We start from the raw sequence: 23,486 nt of genomic DNA, 5'->3' as shown, positions 1-23,486 counted from the left end.
GCTTAAATGCTAACATGCAAACAACCTATTGACCTATTTCCCCATTAAAAAATATCGTACAATAAGATAAACGTGTATAAATACTAGAGATGTCCGATATTATCGGCCGATTAATGCTTTAAAATGTAATATCGGAAATGATCGGTATCGTTTTTTTTTTTTATTGGTATCGTTTTTTAAATTTTTTAAATTTTTTATTTGTTTTAATTAAATCAACATAAAGAACACAAGATACACTTACAATTAGTGCACCAACCCAAACAACCTCCCTCCCCCATTTACACTCATTCACACAAAAGGGTTGTTTCTTTCTGTTATTAATATTCTGGTTCTACATTATATATCAATATATATCAATACAGTCTGCAAGGGATACAGTCCGTAAGCACACATGATTGTGCGTGCTGCTGGTCCACTAATAGTACTAACCTTTAACAGTTAATTTGACTAATTTTCATTAATTACTAGTTTCTATGTAACTGTTTGTATATTGTTTTACTTTCTGTTTTATTCAAGAAAATGTTTTCAATTTATTTATCTTATTTTATTTTTTTTAATTTTATTTTTAAAGGACCTTATCTTCACCATACCTGGTTGTCCAAATTAGGCATAATAATGTGTTAATTCCAAGACTGTATATATCGATATTGGTTGATATTGGTATCGGTAATTAAGAGTTGGACAATATTGGCATATCGGCAAAAAAGCCATTATCGGACATCCCAAATACACTAATGTCCAAACAACTCGGATAATGTACTCAGATTGAATATAAACAATGTGCTGCCTAGAACAAAGTGAGCAAGTTTCAAATTGAAACACGGTGTTTTTTTAAATTAATATTTCGGTGTTTTTTTAAACACGGTGTTTTCAACAGGAAGTCGATTTGCGTGACGTCACATAGGCCGGAAGGGAAGCGAACACCCAATTGGCATTTATTTAGAAAACATTCTAAAACGTATACAAAATAAAATGGAAGAAGGTAAATATATTTAAACACAAATAAAAAATAATATGACTCTTTTAAAGCCAGAACAATAATGGTTCCTCTGTCGATATAGTTTTGTTTGTGTCTATTAAAAAATAAAACTAGTGCTACATAACATTTGATATGTATGGAAAGTGCTATACAAAACAAGCTTGATTGATTTGTAAAATATTTTAATGTGTGTAGAAATACTGCTATAATACAGTACACCTGTATTATATAAAGCTCGTAAAAATCCAAATTCAGAAACGAGTTTGTGGTACAAAAGAGACAGTTTCTTGTAAAAAAAAGAAAGAAGAAAAAGATGGACCATGCAGTTACCGAAATACTCGCGTGAAGGAAGCGTGTTTTAGTGATAGTACTCGGACTGACATCGGACAACTACATCCATAGGAGGTGCTGTTTTTGTATGACCAGCTTCCCTTTCCGGCGGTCTTTTATTTTGAAAGGCGATTGTCGTCACCGGGCACGTCTCACTTGACGTCACGTGGTAGTATGTGGAGAGTAGCAATGTCGGAGGAGCTAGGCAAGGCACTACAGTCGGTGGTGGAGCGGGTCAACCAGGCGGCCTCGCGGCGGCCCAAGGTAAGACCCGAGCCCGGGGACGACGGTGCTACAGTCCCGCTGACGTCGGCTCCACTCGCCGGTGTGGAAATCGGTGCTGTGTCGGCACGATCGGTTATGTAAGGTTGTTAAACAGGTAACCTTTGGATGAGAGTGTCACAACATCAACACTCCTCCACGCATGCTTATTAATATCAATATTGCATATTAATTAACAATAATTATTAATTAAAATTAGTTGTCTTTCTGATCATGATAGTGTAGTGGTGTCCAAAGTGCGGCTCGGGGGCCATTTGGGGAAAATGTCGTTCTTTAACTGCCCGCGGCACATTTAAAAAATAAAAATAAAAATAACAATAACAATAAAAAAAACACAAGTTACAATAAAAGAGCGAACAGGTGAAATGTAACGAGAAAATGTTGACTGTAATAACACAAAGCTGCCATGTAGGTTTATTTATTATTATTTTTCAAACTGTCATTGCTCAAAAAATAATAAAACTGTTTAATCCTAAATTGATCTAGAGGTTTAAGTGTTGAAAGTAAAAATAATATATATTGATATATGACTTATTTTTTATAACCCGGGGCCTTTTGGATACCGAGACCTTTTAATCTTTTTTTTTTTTTTAATCGACATTGCTCAATAAATAATAATGATAATCAATGTTGTTATGAATTATTGACCTATTTAAGGCTCCGATTACTTCCCATCAAATATTTCACTTTGAACAAACTATTGCATATTTTGTGTTTTTCTTATTAAACACAGTGTTTTGACAAAAAAGGGCATAAAACCTAAAAAAAAAAAATATTTAAAAGTTCATGGATATTAAATTTTTAACACTTTCATGCCTGCGACCATTTTAGGTCTCTGGGGCCTTGTATTATTCACCAACATTGAGGGGAGCATTACAATATATACAGTACATAGTTTGAAAATGAAAAATATCAAAATGAACCCAGTGTGGACTCAGTGGAAAAAGTTTGGACACCCCTGTTGTACATACGATACATTTTCATGCAATATATTGTCATATTTCGAGTGTGCTGAAGCCAGAGTGTAATATTGATACTAATATTAGTTAAGAATTACAATAGGAAACGTTTATTAAACTACATTGTATTGGTTTTTGTTACGTTTTTGTGTATTTATGAACACCGGGATGCAGAGACGGCAGGCAAGTGCGGAAAGGAAGCCCTTTTTGTTAGGGAAACAACGGTAACCCAAAAACAAAGACGTGCACAAATGCGTTGAGGTACAAAGCAAAATAATCAACCGGGACAATTGTTCTATTTTCAGACGCTACCAGATGTGCCGCCCCGGCTCGTGGCAGTCAGCAAAACCAAACCCCCAGAGATGGTGGTGGAGGCCTACAGGCAAGGACAGCGGAACTTTGGGGAAAATTATGTGAGTTACAGTGTTTCCCCCAGAAATTTTTATTTAAGGAAGTGACTCTCCAGGGGTAGGGGACCGGGAAGGGGGTGGGTGGGTGTAAGGATCGGTGTAACTCGGCCTGTCGCCATCACGTCTCCACCTCGTCGCTGCCACCACAGCCTGGGGGGCAATAGACTTCAGACTGCGGTGAAGTAGGCCGGCTTAGTCGCGTGAAGAAGCCTACAACTTTTGGTTGTGTTTTCCGCTCCATTTGCTGAATGGCGATAAACGATATATATCTCGATATTTTTTCCGTAAAGTAAAAACAAAACAGTCCTAGTTACCTGAGATACTAAATACGTCATTATTATGACTTACCGGTAGTAATTTACTAAGTCAAAATAATGAAAAAATAATGACTTACTAAGTCAAAATAATGACTTACAAAGTCAAATGAATGACTTACTGTAAGTAAGCGTTTGCAATAAGCGTTTGAAAAAAAAAATTAAAAGTGGGGCCACATGCTGACATATGCTCAACTCATCACATACTTAATTTATTACAGCATTTGGGAAGCCTGTAGTTGATTTTTATTATGTAAATGTTATATTTTTATCAACATGTGATAGCAGGGACTCTGCCATTCAAAACTAGGCTGCTACATTACTAATGATTAATGTAACTACAGCTGAAAAATTGTACAATAGCAATAGGAGAGACTATTCATCCCTGAACACCATGGAGTTCATGTAGGCTTTATGATGCAGTTACATTATTATATCAATTATCAGAGACAGAAACTCTTCATTTAACATAATGTCCTTTTTTGCTGCTTCAACACAGCTCAATCAACACAGAAAAAGGTAAAGTGAAATAACTTAGTTGTTAACTGTAGGTCAATAATGCTTGTCTTTCTCTCAGACAGACAGGGCTTTGCTGTCCGTAACATGCATGCACACACCGCACAGTGAGCTAAAGTTACGCTAAAAGCTAATTAGCCTTCACCTCAAGGACTGCGAGCGAGCTGAGCTGCCGCTTATGTCTCTAGAATGTCAACGGGCTCATAGTGATGTTACTAGTTGACTTGGATGTGTTTATTATAATTTGGGGAGAGTCCGCTGCATTATGCTTACCTGCTAAACACACCTTTCTGCTCAACTCACCGTCTCTCCACTCTGCCTGCCTCTGCCGTGAGCACTGACTCATGCGCTCTGAACAAGCACTGCTGATTGGCTGTTACCGCTCTGCGTGTACCCAATCAGATGGGTGTGGGTGGGACAATGCTGGGTGCTGCAGAGACGCACTGAAAGAGGCAGAGGCAGAACTAAGCGGAGCAGCTTGTTAAGACTTTAGTTTAGGCGGTGGCTCTTTGTTGTTAAGGCGGCCGCGGGATACCCTGGAGTAATCCGTTTAGCTTTCTCGCCGTTAGCAACACCATCCATCTATCCATCTTCTTCCGCTTATCCGAGGTCGTGTCGCGGGGGCAGCAGCCTAAGCAGGGAAGCCCAGACTTTCCTCTCCCCAGCCACTTCGTCCAGGTCCTCCCGGGGGATCCCGAGGCGTTCCCAGGCCAGTCGGGAGAGATAGTTTTCCCATCGTGTCCTGGGTCTTCCCCGTGGCCTCCTACCGGTCAATTCTGACCAAGATCTGCATTTGTGGAGCCGAGTTATGAACGGTGAAAGTTTTGTGGCGAACAATCGGATCGAAATTTGGCGCCAGGCCACGCCCACATCCTGTCACGTGGGCCGAATTCCTTCACGATTTATCGCCACTCATCTGTCGAGTACTTGTCGTTTTAATTGCGACTCATTCGGTCAAAGTCCCTAGGAGGAGTTCGTTTAAGTATGACTCCTGTTTTTGGCCCTAAAAATGGCCGCCGGAAACCTGTTTGTTTTCCAAAAATGGCTTTTTGGGGGGATTTTTACGTGTGGTCCGTCATGATCGATGTCCCCAGCATTTTTTTTGTGTTGATAAATGAATTTTGTGTTTGGTCAAAATAAAAGTTAGCATGCTTACATTAAAGTGCTAGCTTTTTGAGCTAATTTTGTAACCGTTTACCTTAGAGTTATATAACTTGGTATGTGACACTTGTTAACGGCTAGCATGCCAACATTAAAGTGATAACTTTTTTAGCTATTTGTACCCCTTATTTTGTCTTATTCCCCAGCCATACACCTTAGAGTCATATTACTTGGTATGTGACACAAGCCAACTATTATCATGCTCACGTTAACTTGCTAGCATGCTAACATTAGCATGTGTTGCGTCGACCAGTTCTTCCTCCCAGGGAATCTAAGTTACTGGTCAATCCCAAGTTCTTTCGATGACATATATGCTGAGTAAGAAGGACCATCAAGACAGAATTGGAATATTTTCAAGTTTTACCAAAGCTTTAGGAGGTCAACTTAACCAATACATTCATATCGGCTACTCTAGTTGATCTGACATTCAAACGGAAAAGCCCACTCCTTTGCACACAAAGAAAACCCCCATCTGTCCCCCTCGCAACACTGATAAGGACAGAGTGGGTGTTGTATTTCACATTCCAAGGGTTAAGACACTAAACAGACAATCTGAAGACAAAGAGAGACTGGTAGAATATACAAAGAAAAAGTACTAGCTGATAAAACATGGCTATGAATAGAGAAATAACTCTTAAACATATATGCATCCTCCACACATGCTAACTTTTTGAGCTACTTTTGCTATCGTTTAGCCCAGAGTCATACAACTTGGTAAGTGACACTTGTTAACTGTTAGCATGCAAGCGATAGCATGGTAGCAAGCTAACTTAGGCTGCCTAACTTTTTCATCTAATTTTACACTTTTTTTCTCTATTTCCGCAGCCATACATCTTTGAGTGGTATATGAAACGTGCTGACTGTTATCATGTTATCGTTAGCACACTTGCTAAGTGTTAGCATTTGTATGTAAACATGCTACTGTTTTAGGCTAGCTCTGTGGCTCATTTTGTACGGTTACACCTAAAACTCACGGTTTCAGACACTCTGCACCATCTAATAAGTACGGCGGCTTCTGCCGACCCCCGGCCACAGTTCCAGGGCACAGATAGCAGGCCCATCAAAATTTCCGCGGGAATTTTCTAGTTTACATTAGAATCTCACGGTACACCGCAAAAAATAATAGATTGTAGGGGAAAAAAAATAACTCACTATTTTCTCTTTCACGATTGAGATTGTGGTTTTTTGGGGGAATATTGTTTCACGTGCTCGCCCTGCACGATACTGATGTATTGGCTAATACCGATATTGATCTGATATCAGCAGAAATCATACCTACTTGTACTAATCAGTAGTGTGGAATGTTGGAAAATGTTTGATCAAGTGAAATGAGTCAACTATGAGAAACACTAACCTATTTATAATTAACCGTCTGGAATGGACTTATGCTGTCTTTGAATTGAATTGAAGTGGAGTGGTAATTGTTTTTAATCACAATAACTCACAAAGTTAAGCTCATGGCCCAGTAAGTTGAATGATGCGGACACGTTTGTTATTGGATACTTTCTAATACTGCCTTGGAGTAATATGCAACTATAATTATTCGATACTTGTTTATATTGACAAATGTCCCGTTTTATTGTTCAATGATTATTACCTATGTCTAGTTTGTGTGCTATTGTCCGCTTAGCTGTTGCGTAGCTGCTATTAACCTATAGCAGGCGTAGTCAACTGCCGGCCTGCACGCCTCATCCGGCCCGCCAAAGCTTTTAATTTGACCCGCCGAACTTATTACCCAGTAAGTTGAGTGATGCGGACACGTTTGTTACTGGATACTTTCTAATACTGCTTTGGAGACTTTGTATGTGTAAGTAATATGCAACTATAATTATTCGATACTTGTTTATATTGACAAATGTCCCGTTTTATTGTTCAATGATTATTACCTATGTCTAGTTTGTGTGCTATTGTGTGCTTAGCTGTTGCGTAGCTGCTAATAACCTATAGCAGGCGTAGTCAACTGCCGGCCTGCACGCCACATCCGGGCCCACCAAAGCTTTTAATTTGTCCCGTCGAACATCGCCCAAATAGGCTTTTAAATTCAAATTAGCGTTGTTAATGTACGCAGTACTCCCGCCACCCCGCAGGGGGCAACAGTGAGGCGTATGTGTCACAACGAAGCAGGAATGAGGTGAGTAGAAGAAGACGGCACTATTGACCCTGAAAAAATCAAAACAAATCGCAGGAATCAGACTTTTATCAGTGACTGGACAACAAAATGTGAATCTTTGGAAATTGCTGACTTCCTGATGGCTTCTGTATTCACGTTGTTTTTTTGGCTGAGTAACTTTGCAATCAAAGCTCGTTTAATACATGTAGCGCTGAATTTGACCAGTAGAGGGTGATGATGCTACAGCTCAGGTGTGTTGCGCTGCATGTGTGCAATGTTTGATGTGGATGTTTAAATTCCATATAAAACTCTAGTTTATTGTGTGAATCTATAAACACTAAACCTTCTATTTAATTTATGTAAAATACACAATAGATGTTATACTTTTGTTTTATGTTTATAGTATCTGCCCTGCAAACCTAAATGAAGGAAGACATGGAAAGAAATACAACTGAGGAAGGAAAATAATTCAAAAGAAGGAACATCACTCATCAACAAAACTTCTGGAGCTTCTGTTTCATCATGCTGTTAACTATCTGTCGAGCTGCACACGCTGGAAACAAGCAGTGAGGGCAAAATAATGAATTTATTGACAGTGCAGTGTGAAAGCAAACATCCACATTTCGATGTCCGGCCCCTGAACTTTTGGGCCCTTGAAACTGCGGCCCTCTTCTTCATGTAGTTGAATAGCCCTGGCCTATAGCCTAGCATGTTTACCTTTTGTAAATTACTTTAATGAAATAGAAGAAGTCGGGTGCTTATTGGAGGACATTTTGCACACCTACGCAAATAATAATAGTTATTCATGGTAGATGGACAATCTTTTTCCTAATATCCAAACTGCAATGTTTGCGTCTCGCCACCAGGTTAACGAACTCGTGGACAAAGCCTCGGACCCTGTGGTGAGCGGACATATTTTCTAAAATCAAAAAGCTCGCCTTCTTGTCAAATACGAATCTAAATCATCTTCCCTTTTTAGATTTTAGATTCCTGCCCGGAAATCAAGTGGCATTTCATCGGTCATCTACAGAAGAATAACGTCAACAAACTTTTGGGTGAGTGAATGTCGGGAAAATGTGCATAACGGGCCTGTTTTTATGACCGCTGTGGAAATGGGTTTAGGAATACAATTCTTACGTCATTCCCTTATATGACACCAAAATACCCTATTTTCCGGACCGGTATTTAAGCCGCACCCAACAAAGTTCACAAGAAAATATATTTACCCATTGTCAGAAAAACTGTATGTAAATTATCAAAAAACTCTCCGTTCTGAGTTCCCAATGAACAGACAAGAGCTGTCTTTGTTGCACCAAGCAAAGGCTTGGAAAATTCCATCGTGTACGATGGGAGGAGAAGGGAGGGGGTTATTTATTGTCATCCAAGACCTGCCCAGGCTGAAGCCAGGACCAGCCCAAGCCCGAGGCATCTTTTTCTTTTGTGTTAATGTGACCGAAAACAATGACTGTTTACATACTCCCCATTCATTTAGAAACAGATGTTGTTGTGTAAACATTGAATATCTAAATAAAGGAGGAGACGTAAACCTTTTTTCGTCAGAGCGTGCTAAGACACTGTAAGAGGTTACAGGTCAACGGCGTCTCTCCTCAATTTAGTCCAAATTTAATTCTGTGTCTGTTTGATTCTTGTCTTGTTTAATAAATGTCATCAGTGTTTGAACCTGACACCCATATATTAGCGGCACCCGACTATAATCCGCCGATTATATACGTTGTGAAATGAGTTATTTACACAGAAAGATTATGTAAATGTTTTACATACCTTCATTGTTTTCAAACGGTGTCTGTAACAAGGCAGTAAAATAGCTGATCAAACAAAACAGAAGTCATCGTCATGGACCCACTACCTGCAGCAGCTAGATCTCCAATCAGCTAAACAAACGCAATAACTTCACAGTGACGTTTTGGTGAATTTATTGAGGGATTTGTGAAACCGAAACAATACAAAAAGAATGCCATTGTAAGTTAATAATATCAACACAGACACTGTTAGCATATTAGGTAATGCTAACACATGGGATTGTTTAGTAAGTAAGTTAGTTGTATTGTAAAACTCACAAACGTTGCTGTCTTGCCTCTGGTGAGGGCAGTCGCATTTTTCTCCGCTCCCTCCTTCCCAGCTTGCTCTCTTCGTTTTGTCTGTCTGAACTTTTTTGAAGCCTCTTTCTTTGCGCTGTCCTCAAATCTAGACATCAAACATGGATATGATCAGCTGGACTCTTGACGCAATTGACAAAGTCTTTTCGACAAGGAAAAGAGGTTCGGGGGAGCCTGGCTGCCCTGATGGAACCATTGCTGCGGGGTACGTGAGAGACTCCTGGGATAAATGGAGAATCATGTGCCTCTCAGTCCTTTCCATCGAGGAACCGTGATCGCGGGGCACCTGCTGATTGGGCTGGGCATTGCTCTGGTATATTGTTAAATTCGGAAGACGATGGCAGCCATTCAAGGAGCCCATAGGCTTTTCGCCGCAATGGAAGGACTGGGTAGGGCTGTGGGAACACAGACTGCGGCGATTTCTGATCTGAATCGCAAGATGGATCACATCTTGGAGAAGTTTGCTGAGAAGGAGAATTTAATTGAATTTGAGAGAAAACCAGCACGGACAATAGGGCAGGCAAGTCATTGTTTTCTGTCTGCTCGAAGAAAAACAACATCCTAATCTACGATTTGACTCACTCGAATGGCCTTGACGCTGTGTTATCAGGAACAGGCTGCTCTGAAAAACTGGCTTTTGACCTCCCTTTTTCTCAACAAGCACCTGGTGTCGAACTTTGAGATCGGCCCCATTCCACAAAAACACTTCAACATCACACCCAAGTTGATTGGGCATACACGCACGCACCCGCCCCTTCCCCAACCACCGCCTTCACCATCGCTTGTTTGCTCCAACTCCCCCTCCCACTGTTGCGAGTTTGTTGTGACTAAATGTAACGTGTTTATGTTTGCATTGCAAATTAGTTTTTTTTCCCTTGGACTCAGTCTGGACCCCCTCTTGCGGATCCAGCCTTTGACTGATATTTTTTTACTCTCCTCCCTTTCCCAATATCACATTTTTCGTACCTTTTTTTTTAAGGAGCGCCGTAAAAATGGCTGCTCCGTCGGCGGTCTTGTCTTGTCTCCCTGTAACGTATGTCTGCTCTTAGTGGGACTGTGCCGAAAATATACTTTTCAGTTCTTATGTGTCTTGTGCATGTTAAGAATTGACAATAAATCATCTTGAATCTTGAAGTGATGAATGTATGAGTAGAAACGCTACGGGACAACTATTAGACGGCACTTCTACTTCCAGTTAATGGGACAAAACAGAAAGTACATTTTAGCCCGCAACTCGTCCAAAAGATGGCACCACAACACAAACAATCACACACCTTTTCATTGTCTGTCAGTGTTACATGAAAACTATTTGTGGAAAACAAAACATTATGGCCGTTAGCAAAGAAAAATCCATAAATTAGCCACACCTTTGTATTAAGCTTGGGGGGAAAAAAAGGTAGCGGCTTTTAGTCCGGTAATTACGGTCGTCGCTTTTTTGAAAAGGACATTCTAGAGGTGTCTCGCTGAAACCGTTTGCAACATGGATTCCCCCCCTGCTGCATCCTCTTATGCTCTGGCAGACCAGGAGCGTTTGATCTGTGACGAGCGACATTTCTTACCAGATAAAGACGTTTGGTTTCTCGCTCTCCAGGTGTGCCCAACCTGTTCCTGGTGGAGACGGTGGATTCGGCGAAACTAGCCGACAAGGTCAACAGCTCGTGGCAGCGCATCAGAGGAGCAAGCACGCAGAGGTTAAAGGTCATGGTGCAGCTCAACACCAGCGGCGAACAGAGTTAGTGTTTTGATGGCGGCGCTGTGATTTGGGCTGGGCGACAAAACGATATCAAGATTTTCCATAAGTCACGCAAAATGTCAGTAATTACCGATGTGGACCGATAGAGAACACTGATATCGTGATGCGGTTTTTAGCCGTATCGCCCAGCCCCGCCGGAGCAGATAGACAGGTGTGTGTTGACGTGTGCGTGCGCGCCTGCAGGTAAACACGGCCTCCCGCCGGAGCAGACGGTGGACACGGTCCAGCACATCCTGTCCAAATGCTCCGCCCTGCAGTTCTTGGGACTGATGACCATCGGGCGCTACGGCTACAATCTCACCCTCGGCCCAAATCCAGACTTCCAGGTAAAAAAAAATAAAAATGACCCATTTTAATCAGTCGTGCTAATTCTCCTGCAGAGTGCGTGTCAATACATTAGAATACTTCCAACTTTTCAATTCAGAGAACTCGTACAGTATATTCTGTCAATTTACTACATTCCTGAAATGAATTATTTTAGTGTGTTTATTAATTTTGTCTTCCCGAGCCTTTGATTTGTCTCTTTAGCCTTAATTGAACCTGATATCAAATCCTTTTTGCACCATATTCTAATTTGTTGAGATGCGCTCATAATTAGTCTACAATGCACACTTGGAATGTATTCACTCTTTTTAATATACTGCATAGTAGTGATGTGTTGGTGAGTGTGTGGCACACTCACTTGCTGTATTGACACCGCAACAATACTGATAAATAAATAATAAGTAAATATATTTTCATTTATTTATTTACAAAAACCAGTGAAGTTGGCACCTTGTGTAAATGGTAAATAAAAACAGAATACAATTATTTGCAAATCCTTTTCAACTTATATTCAATTGAATAGACAACAAAGACAAGATACTTAATGTTGGAACTGAGAAACTTAATTTTTGTTTGCAAATAATCATTAACTTGGAATTTAATGGCAGCAACACATTGCAAAAAAGTTGCCACAGGAGCATTTTTACCACTGTGTTACATGTCCTTTCCTTTTAACAACACTCAGTTAACGTTTGGGAACTGAGAAGACCAATTTTTGAAGCTTTTCAGGTGGAATTCTTTCCTATTCTTGCTTGATGTACAGCTTAAGTTGTTCAACAGTCCGGGGTCTCTGTTGTGGTATTTTACGCTTCATAATGCATCACACATTTTCAATGGGCAACAGGTCTAGTATCCGCAGTCTTTTACTACGAAGCCACGCTGTTGTAACACGTGAAGAATGTGGTTTGGCATTGTCTTGCTGAAATAAGCAGGGGCGTCCATGATAACGTTGCTTGGATGGCAAAATATGTTGCTCCAAAACTTGTATGTACCTTTCAGCATTAATGGTGCCTTCACTGGTGTGTAAGTTACCCATGCCTTGGGCACTAATACACCCCCATACCATCACAGATGCTGGCTTTTGAACTTTGCGCCTATAACAATCCGGATGGTTCTTTTCCTTTTTGTTGTGGAGGACACAATGTCCACAGTTTCCAAAAACAATTTGAAATGTGGGGTCGTCAGGCCACAGAACACTTTTCCACTTTGCATCAGTCCATCTTAGATGAGCTTGGGCCCAGCAAAGCCGGCGGCGTTTCTGGGTGTTGTTGATAAATGGCTTTCGCTTTGCATAGTAGAGTTTTAACTTGCACTTACAGATGTAGCGACAAACTGTAGTTACTGACAGTGGTTTTCTGAAGTGTTCCTGAGCCCATGTGGTGATATCCTTTACACACTGATGTCGGTCTTTGATGCAGTACTGCCTGAGGGATTGAAGGTCCGTAATATCATCGCTTACGTGCAGTGATTTCTCCAGATTCTCTGAACCCTTTGAAGATATTCCAGACCGTAGATGGTGAAATCCCTAAATTCCTTCCAATAGCTCGTTGAGAAATGTTGTTCTTAAACTGTTGGACAATTTGCTCACGCAGTTGTTCACAAAGTGGTAACCCTCGCCTAAGGGTGTAACGGTACACAAAAATCTCGGTTTGGTACGTACCTCGGTTTAGAGATCACGGTTCGGTTCATTTTCGGTACAGTAAGAAAACAACAAAATATACATTTTCTGGTTATTCATATACCAAATTTGTAAACCATGGCTATATCCTTTTAACATTGGGAACACTATAATAATTCTACCCAAAAATAGAAATAGTTCTGTGTGTGATGGATGTGAGCCACCACTAGGCTGATCAGTGCAACAGCAGGCAGTCATGAATGCTAAGCATAACAATAACATACAAAAACACACAGGGTCCATTGCCAGGGTTAATGTGGTCAACATATATAAAACAAAAACTAAACTAAACTAAATAAGATAAGGCTCAGAATTGGTTTCTTAACAAAACCTTTCTACATGTAAAGTGCAACATTAAACTGCTTCAAGTCAACTCAGCCTCAGATTAACTTTTCTCCCCCCCCCCCAGCCTTTAACCCTGGTGACTTTCACTCAATCTTCATGTTTTTTGCCAGAAAAATCAGTTTATCCACATTGTCTGCAGAAAGAGCAGACCTGCTTGCAGTTAAAATGTCTCCAGCTGTGGAAAATACCCTTTCACTGGGCACGGAGGTAGCAGGTATGGCGGGGTAGTGCCTGGCTAACTTGGCAGTAAGAGGATATATGGGCTCATTGTTCTTCCACCATAGAAGTGGGTCAAAATTTAGTTTTTGATGCAATATGGTCTTAAATCTGCTGCTATAAAAACATTTGTTATTGCTTTAGCCCTGCCTGACTCGCCGAGGAGAGGCTGCTTGAATGCGGTGAGAGCTGTGTTTGTTCGTCTTTTTCTTCGTTGAAGCGATGTTATCCATTGTTGTATTGCACAGTGAAACCGAAATGTTCCCAAACGGGAGATTTTAACGAGGCAAGAGGGTCTTCCAGCTCTGGCTTTTTGCATGTTGTAGAAGCCTGGTCGTTGCGAGCATGCCGTGTGTTGCGCCTCAGTGTGCATTGTTTACACAACGTGCGGTACGCTACTTAATATGTCCATGTGGAAACTCGTTCGGTACACCTCCGAACCGAACCGAATCTCCCGTACCGAAATGGTTCAATACAAATACACGTACCGTTACACCCTTAATATATATATATCGTTGAGGGGATCCGGTTTGGTGGCTGCAGGATTAGGTCTCTGCTTTTTGCAGATGATGTGGTCCTGATGGCTTCATCTGGCCAGGATCTTCAGCTCTCGCTGGATCGGTTCGCAGCTGAGTGTGAAGCGACTGGGATGAGAATCAGCACCTCCAAGTCCGAGTCCATGGTTCTCGCCCGGAAAAGGGTGGAGTGCCATCTCCGGGTTGCGGAGGAGACCTTGCCCCAAGTGGAGGAGTTCAAGTATCTCGGAGTCTTGTTCACGAGTGAGGGAAGACTGGACCGTGAGATCGACAGGCTGATCGGTGCGGCGTCTTCAGTAATGCGGACGCTGTATCGATCCGTTGTGGTGAAGAAGGAGCTGAGCCGGAAGGCAAAGCTCTCATATTACCGGTCGATCTACGTTCCCATCCTTACCTATGGTTATGAGCTTTGGGTTATGACCGAAAGGACAAGATCACGGGTATAAGCGGCCGAAATGAGTTTCCTCTGCCGGGTGGCGGGGCTCTCCCTTAGAGATAGGGTGAGAAGCTCTGTCATCCGGGGGGAGCTCAAAGTAAAGCCGCTGCTCGTCCACATCAAGAGGAGCCAGATGAGGTGGTTCGGGCATCTGGTCAGGATGCCACCCGAACGCCTCCCTAGGGAGGTGTTTAGGGCACGTCCGACCGGTAGGAGGCCACGGGGAAGACCCAGGACACGTTGGGAAGACTATCACTCCCGGCTGGCCTGGGAACGCCTCGGGATCCCCCGGGAGGAGCTGGACGAAGTGGCTGGGGAGAGGGAAGTCTGGGCTTCCCTGCTTAGGCTGCTGCCCCCGCGACCCGACCTCGGATAAGCGGAAGAAGATGGATGGATGGATGGATAATTACAAAAAAATATATATACAGTATATATATATATATATAATTGTTTTTAAACTTGGGACTTCCCGTGGGCCGGATTTTGGAGGCCGGCGGGCCGTATCCGGCCTGCGGGCCATAGTTTGGGGACCACTGCTTTAGCTAGTCCTCCACCCCAGTCTACCCGGCACCACACCTTAGTCATAGGGGACTCCATCACCTGGAACATACAGCTTCGCAAGCCAGCCATAATTAAGTGTATTCCCGGAGCCAGGGCACCCGACATTGAAGCTAGTCTAGGGAACCAAGGAAGCGCTAGCTGTTCCAAGTCAAGACCCAGGATGGAGCGCTTCTTATGCATCAGTCGGTGATGTCTCTGCGCTGCTGACTTGTCTCCATTCAAGATGATCCCCTGCTGGCCCCTCACATTATTAACTCGGCATCCATTGCACCGGTCGCCCAAGGGTTGTTCCCATTTGGTTGAGTTTTTTCTTGCCCTGATGTGGATCTGAGCCGAGGACGTTGTTGTGGCTTGTGCAGCCCTTTGAGACATTTGTGATTAAGGGCCAAAAAAGTTTACTTTGATTGGTGCTGCTGTGATGTGTAATAATACACTTTATCAAGAATATAACCACGTTGTTGACCTTTTCACTTGCATACTTAAAGTTTAAAAATAATAATCATTTGGAAATAAGATTATCAGATATTAACGTTTACTTTGCTTGTAGATGCTTCTGAGTCGGCGGCAGGAAGTCTGTGACAATCTGAAGCTGACGCTACAGGAAGTGGAGCTCAGCATGGGCATGTCCACAGATTTTGAACACGCGGTGAGTATCATCCTCTTCTTTTTGATGTACAGTACTTGCAGTAGTACTGTGAAGTACATGTAGTAGTACTACGAGGGCTGGAGTTACAAGCATGACAGAAATGACTGGCAGGTGTTTTGGGGCCATCAGAGACTTCAATCTAAGAGTCGCCACCAGATGGCAGTCAGGTAAATGTTACTATGCTGAATATGGACGGACTACATTTAGTTGAAGTAGTAAGGCGAAGGGAAGAAAAGTGTTTCCTCAGTAGAATTCAAAAGTATGTTAACACTAAGAAAAATACATTAATATTTAAAGAAATATTTTTTTTTAAAAAAGAAAAGAAAAATGTTAAAAAATACATATAATTTCTGCTGGTTCCAGCCAAGTAGTGCACTTGTGCACATTTTACTTCAACAATTTGAAAATGTTGTATTACAGTTATTGTGACCAAAATTATCACTGTTATTATGATCATTATTCTTATTATTGTTATGGCGAAATTGTTGAATGTGCTCATCATGTATTAATACACACTGAACTCTTTTAACCAAGTTTTATTTTAAAAATAACTACAATAAATTGACACGATATAGTATCTCGGCAGAATAAACTTTAAATATTGTTCTGGATTCTTGAAAGCCACATTTTTTATAATCGTGTTTAAACGTTTTTGTTTTTTTCATTTTAATTTGTAAATGTTTTTTATTGCTGAAGGCAATTTGAGTGTTCAATTTGCTTCACGTCGGTTTATGTGACGTGACACGAGTTCACTTCCTGTTGTCGGCAGCTTGTTTATTGTTAATACAATTGCAAAAAAAATATGTATTTCTCATATATATATATATATATATATATATATATATATATATATATGTGTGTATATATATATATATATATATATATATATATATATATATATATGTATATATATATGTATATATATATATGTGTGTATATATATATATATGTGTGTGTATAAATATATATATATATATATATATATATATATATATATATATATATATATATATATATACCGTATTTTCCGCACTATAAGGCGCACCTAAAAACCACAATTTTTCTCAAAAGCTGACAGTGCGCCTTATAACCCGGTGCGCTTTATTACGATTCATTTTCATAAAGTTTCGGTCTCGCAACTTCGGTAAACAGCCGCCATCTTTTTTCCCGGTAGAACAGGAAGCGCTTCTTCTTCTACGCAAGCAACCGCCAAGGAAAGCACCCGCCCCCATAGAACAGGAAGCGCTTCACCCGCCCCCGGAAGAAGAAGAAAAAACGCGCGGATATCACCGTACGTTTCATTTCCTGTTTACATCTGTAAAGACCACAAAATGGCTCCTACTAAGCGATCCGGTTCATAAAAAGACGCAATCTCTCCATCCGCACACGGATTACTACCGTATTTCACAGCTGATATTCCTGTGAACCGCACTGTGGAACGGGAGCACGTACGGTGAATATTCGCACCACAGGGAATGAGAAGTCATCCTTCACTGTGGTTCTAGCTTGCCATGCTAACTTCCACCCATGATGATATTCAAAAGGAAGACCTTGCCAAAAGAGACCTTTCCAGCCGGCGTCATCATAAAAGCTAACTCGAAGGGATGGATGGATGAAGAAAAGATGAGCGAGTGGTTAAGGGAAGTTTACGCGAAGAGGCCGGGTGGCTTTTTTCACACAGCTCCGAAGGCGAACACACCTTCACTAAGACGGGCAGATAGCGCCGGTCGACATACGCCAACATCTGCCAGTGGATCGTAAATGCCTGGGCAGATAGTTTCGGTCACAACTGTGGTCCGAGCTTTCCGGAAGGCAGGATTCACAGAACTGCTGCACAACAACAGCGACACTGAATCCGATGACTTCGACGAGGCGGAGCCGGCCATTTTTGGATCCCACGCTTGCGCAACTTTTCAATTCGGACACCGAAGACGAAGAATTCGAAGGATTTACGAATGAAGAATAACTTCAGAAGGTGAGCGCTATGTTTATTTTGTGTGTTGTGACATTAACGTTCGAGCAACATTATGTTGCTATTTATTGCTCTACACCATTTTGAATTTTACTATGTTTGTGATTGCACATTTGCGTACATTTTGGGACAGAGTTGTTAGAACGCTGGTTTTCAATATATTATTAAAGTTTGACTGAACTATCTGACTGTTTTTTTGACATTCACTTTAGCGCAGCGTTTTTTTGACATTCACTTTAGCGCAGCGTAGGCGCGGCTTATAGTCCGGGGCGGCTTATTGGTGGACAAAATTATGAAATATGTAATTCATAGAAGGTGCGGCTAATAATCCGGTGCGCCTTATAGTGCGGAAAATACGGTATATATATATATATATATATATATATATATATATATATATACATATATATATATTAGGGATGTCCGATTACATCGGACTGCTGATGTTATCGGCCAATAAATGCTTTAAAATGTAATATCGGAAATTATCGGTATCGTTTTCAAATTTAACGGTATCGGTTTCAAAAAGTAAAATGTATGACTTTTTAAAACGCCGCTGTGTACACTGACGTAGGGAGAATTACAGAGCGCCAATAAACCTTAAAGGCACTGCCTTTGCGTGTCGGCCCAGTCACATAATATATTCGGCTTTTCACATACACAAGTGAATGCCACGCATACTTGGTCAACAGCCATACAGGTCACACTGCGGGTGGCCGACAAACAACTTTAACACTGTTACAAATATGCGCCACACTGTGAACCCACACCAAACAAGAATGACAAACACATTTCGGGAGAACATCCGCACCGTAATACAACATAAACACAACAGAACAAATACCCAGAACCCCTTGCAGCAGTAACTCTTCCGGGACGCTACAATAGACACCCCACCTCAACCCCACCCACTTCAACCTCCTCATGCTCTCTCAGGGAGAGCATGTCCCAAATTCCAAGCTGCTGTTTTGAGGCATGTTAAAAAAAATAATGCACTTTGTGACTTCGATAATAAATATGGCAGTGCCATGTTGGCATTTTTTTCCACAACTTGAGTGGATTTATTTTGGAAAACCTTGTTACATTGTTTAATGCATCCAGCGGGGCATCACAACAAAATTAGGCATAATAATGTGTTAATTCCACGACTGTATATATCGGTATGAGTTGGACAATATCGGATATCGGCAAAAAAGCCATTATCGGACATCTCTACTTGCAAATCTTTTTTATTGAAGAAAATAGTTTTTTATACTTGCAAATCCTTTTTTTAATTGAAGAAAATACAAACCCCGTTTCCATATGAGTTGGGAAATTGTGTTAGATGTAAATATAAACGGAATACAATGATTTGCAAATCATTTTCAACCCATATTCAATTGAATGCACTACAAAGACAAGATATTTGATGTTCAAACTTCTTCTTTTTTTTTGCAAATAATAATTAACTTAGAATTTCATGGCTGCAACACGTGCCAAAGTAGTTGGGAAAGGGCATGTTCACCACTGTGTTACATCACGTTTTCTTTTAACAACACTCAATAAACGATTGGGAACTGAGAAAAGTACCGTATTTTTTGGAGTATAAGTCGCACCGGAGTATAAGTCGCACCTACCGAAAATGCATAATAAAGAAGAAAAAAAACATATATAAATCGCACTGGAGCCCGGCCAAACTATGAAAAAAACTGCGACTTATAGTCCGAAAAATACGGTAATTGTTGAAGCTTTGAAAGTAGAATTCTTTCCCATTCTTGTTTTATGTAGAGCTTCAGTCGTTCAACAGTCCGGGGTCTCCGCTGTCGTATTTTACGCTTCATAATGCGCCACACATTTTCCATGGGAGACAGGTCTGGACTGCAGGCGGACCAGGAAAGTACCCGCACTCTTTTTTTTACGAAGCCACGCTGTTGTAACACGTGCTGAATGTGGCTTGGCATTGTCTTGCTGAAATAAGCAGCGGCGTCCATGAAAAAGACGGCGCTTAGATGGCAGCATATGTTGTTCCAAAACCTGTATGTACCTTTCAGCATTAATGGTGCCTTCACAGATGTGTAAGTTACCCATGCCTTGGGCACTAATGCACCCCCATACCATCACAGATGCTGGCTTTTGAACTTTGTGTCGATAACAGTCTGGATGGTTCGCTTCCCCTTTGGTCCGGATGATACGATGTCGAATATTTCCAAAAACAATTTGAAATGTGGACTCGTCAGACCACAGAACACTTTTCCACTTTGCATGAGTCCATCTTTGATGATCTCGGGCCCAGAGAAGCCGGCGGCGTTTCTGGATGTTGTTGATAAATGGCCTTCGCTTTGCATAGTAGAGCTTTAACTTGCACTTACAGATGTAGCGACAAACTGTATTTAGTGACAGTGGTTTTCTGGAGTGTTCCTGAGCCCATGTGGTGATATCCTTTAGAGATTGATGTCGGTTTTTGATACAGTGCCGTCTGAGTGATCGAAGGTCACGGTCATTCAATGTTGGTTTCCGGCCATGCCGCTTACGTGGAGTGATTTCTCCAGATTCTCTGAACCTTTTGATGATATTATGGACCGTAGATGTTGAAATCCCTAAATTTCTTGCAATTGCACTTTGAGAAACGTTGTTCTTAAACTGTTTGACTATTTGCTCACGCAGTTGTGGACAAAGAGGTGTACCTCGCCACATCCTTTCTTGTGAAAGACTGAGCATTTTTTGGGAAGCTGTTTTTATACCCAATCATGGCACCCACCTGTTCCCGATTAGCCTGCACACCTGTGGGATGTTCCAAATAAGTGTTTGATGAGCATTCCTCAACTTTATCAGTATTTATTGCCACCTTTCCCAACTTCTTTGTCGCGTGTTGCTGGCATCAAATTCTAAAGTTAATGATTATTTGAAAAAAAAAAAAATGTTTATCAGTTTCAACATCAAATATGTTGTCTTTGTAGCATATTCAACTGAATATGGGTTGAAAATGATTTGCAAATCATTGTATTCCGTTTATATTACTAACTCAATTTCCCAACTCATATGGAAACGGGGTTTGTAGTTTTTTAACTTGTAAATTGTCTTTAAAATTGACGAAAATAAATTTGACACTTCCGAATCATTTTTTTACTTGCAGAAAATAGTTTTTATACTTGACAATTTTTTATTTTAATTGACAAAAATAGTTTATATGCTAGTGAAACATTTATTTAATTGAAGAACATTGTTTTTTTATGATTGGGAATCTTTTTTTAGTTGCAGAAAATTGTTTTTATAATTGCCAATTGTTTTTTTTTACTGAATTTTTTTTTTTTTTTTATACTTGCAAATTATTTTAATTGAAGAAATTGTTTTTTTGTACTTCAATTAAAGAAAATAGTTTTTGTACTTGTGAATTGTTTTTATAATTGAATTAAAAAAATAATAATACCTCCGAATAATGTTTTTACTTGCAGAAAAGTGTTTTTATATTTGAAAATTGTTTTGTTAATTGAAAAAAAAATGTATACTTGCAATTTGTTTTTTTTTTAACCGAAGAAAATAGTTTTTAAACTTCCCAATTGTTTTTTTTTAATAAAAAAAATATTTGTATACTTGCGAAGTGTCAGTAAAAACATTTGTGTGTGTTTGTGTAGTTTTGGCAGTAGTTTGTGGAGTCACACTTGATTTCATGGCTCCATTATTCTGATATTCTGTGAGAGTTTCAGCGCTATGGAGTTTGATCCGTTGTGGTGCGGCTATGTTACAGATTGAGGTCGGATCCACCAACGTGCGAGTGGGCAGCATCATCTTCGGCAACAGGGAGTATCCCAACAGCGCCGCCAACACTCCCGTTCCCAGTCCCGCTCCCAGTCCGGAGAAAACCTCCAAAACGGTGTCGGAAGAGGCCGCCAAGAAGATGCAGCACCTCACAGTATCCGAACATTAACCATGTTTGTCCGAGGAGTAATCAAAGTTGTTCAACTGGTGACTCCTCGCACACGTGGAGTTACAAAGTCTTGTGTGTTTTCCAGACTATTTCATTTTTTGGATCTCTTAGATGCGATGACATTTTAGTGGCTCACAGGTGTTGTTAATTACCTCTGCTACTTTGAGCGGTGCGAAGAACGAGGTGAGAGATGACGCCAGTCAGTACGTAACAAGGTCCACGGAGAAGGGTACAATTTAATCTGCTACTCTTTGTTCGACTTTTATTGAAGAGGCCAGGGGCCTCATGTAATAAAAGTTGTGTGGATTTCCTACTGAAAATTGGCCGATGCTTAAATCCAGAAAATGTTGTACGCACAAACAGTTTCAGATGTATTAAAGTGTGCGCACGCATGAATCCAAGCACTTTGAGTTTCTACTTCCCAATTAACTTGAAATTGACTGCCCAGGGCACGCCTCCTTATATAAAAAAGCAAATCATATTGAAATTAACCATGTGCCTGAGGTTCCACCCTCTGCCCAATCAGAATTCACCATCGAGCAGTAGGAAGAGCTTCTCTCTGGCCTTTCCAGGTAACAAAAGGTGGTTGAGTGGGATAAAGTGTGCCAGGCTGTCTATGTTTTTGGGGTGAGAGAAGCGCACGCGGGCTGAAATTAAAGAAAGAAATGCCCAGACATCAGGAAGAAGAAGACGATGGAAGTAACCAAAACAAGCGAGGAAACCGGAGGTGAAGTAGTGCTCTCCCTGTTTGAAAGGATAGTCGCTGCACTGGTATGTCAAACTTTAGAAGACGTGTGTGACTCTGATTACCTCCAATAAAGACTGCAGGCCCAAGTGGCCCTGAGGTGAATTATACCATATACAATGTTCTGATATGATTGGGGAGCTAACATGTGTTTGTATTTGGTCACAGAATCCTCTAGAGGATTATTTTACTAAGGTCAAAACTGCACATGTCCAGCACAAGCGCTCCAGAGAGTGGTGGCTCTTGCCCCCCAGGAAATTGCGATCCTACAGGAATGCAAGTTTGAAGTTTAGGAGGAAGTGTAAAGACATTAGCAACATCTGGTAGGAAGCCCCCACAGATAGGGGTAGAGGATAGGGGTAGGAGGTCGTCCGCCTCAAACCATCCATCCATCCATCCATCTTCTTCCGCTTATCTGAGGTCGGGTCGCGGGGCAGCAGCCTAACCAGGGAAGCCCAGACTTTCCTCTCCCCAGCCACTTCGTCCAGCTCTTCCCGGGGGATCCCGGGGCGTTCCCAGGCCAGCCGGGAGACATAGTCTTCCCTTCGTGTCCTGGGTCTTCCCCGTGGCCTCCTACCGGTTGGACGTGCCCTAAACACCTCCCGAGGGAGGCGTTCGGGTGGCATCCTGACCAGATGCCCGAACCACCTCATCTGGCTCCTCTCGATGTGGAGGAGCAGTGGCTTTACTTTGAGCTCCCCCCGGATGACAGAGCTTCTCACCCTATCTCTAAGGGAGAGCCCCGCCACCCGGCGGAGGAAACTCATTTCGGCCGCCTGTACCCGTGATCTTGTCCTTTCGGTCATAACCCAAACCTCATGACCATAGGTGAGGATGGGAACGCAGATCGACCGGTAAATTGAGAGCTTTGCCTTCCGGCTCAGCTCCTTCACCACAACGGATCGATACAGCGTCCGCATTACTGAAGACGCCGCACCGATCCGACTGTCGACCTCACGATCCACTCTTCCATCACTCGTGAACAAGACTCCTAGGTACTTGAACTCCTCCACTTGGGGCAGGGTCTCCTCCCCAACCCGTAGATGGCACTCCACCCTTTTCCGGGCGAGAACCATGGACTCGGACTTGGAGGTGCTGATTCTCATCCCAGTCGCTTCACACTCGGCTGCGAACCGATCCAGTGAGAGCTGAAGATCCTGGCTAGATGAAGCCATCAGGACCACATCATCTG

General features: G+C 41.6%; 1 protein-coding gene across 1 annotated transcript; it reads left to right on the top strand.

Moving 5' to 3' along the window:
* Nucleotides 1-1,429: 1,429 nt before the first annotated feature.
* Nucleotides 1,430-21,950, top strand: plpbp (pyridoxal phosphate binding protein). Its single transcript, XM_061972072.2, has 8 exons — nt 1,430-1,573; nt 2,856-2,963; nt 7,928-7,963; nt 8,041-8,116; nt 10,770-10,910; nt 11,115-11,257; nt 15,575-15,673; nt 21,370-21,950. Exons 1-8 carry the CDS (start codon nt 1,484-1,486, stop codon nt 21,547-21,549), a joined length of 873 nt encoding a protein of 290 aa, XP_061828056.1. The 5' UTR covers nt 1,430-1,483; the 3' UTR covers nt 21,550-21,950.
* Nucleotides 21,951-23,486: the final 1,536 nt, after the last annotated feature.

The sequence above is a fragment of the Nerophis lumbriciformis genome, linkage group LG01 (assembly GCF_033978685.3).
Source record: "Nerophis lumbriciformis linkage group LG01, RoL_Nlum_v2.1, whole genome shotgun sequence".
NCBI classification, from domain to species: Eukaryota; Metazoa; Chordata; class Actinopteri; order Syngnathiformes; family Syngnathidae; genus Nerophis; species Nerophis lumbriciformis.
This window is presented reverse-complemented; position numbering and strand designations above follow the sequence as displayed.

Bases quoted from the DNA above. Each gene is read 5' to 3' on its own strand.
- plpbp (XM_061972072.2), top strand. From the start codon at position 1,484: ATGTGGAGAGTAGCAATGTCGGAGGAGCTAGGCAAGGCACTACAGTCG. The intron at 10,911-11,114 runs GTTAGTGTTTTG...GCGCGCCTGCAG, and splicing joins CAACACCAGCGGCGAACAGA to GTAAACACGGCCTCCCGCCG. The intron at 11,258-15,574 runs GTAAAAAAAAAT...CTTTGCTTGTAG, and splicing joins GCCCAAATCCAGACTTCCAG to ATGCTTCTGAGTCGGCGGCA.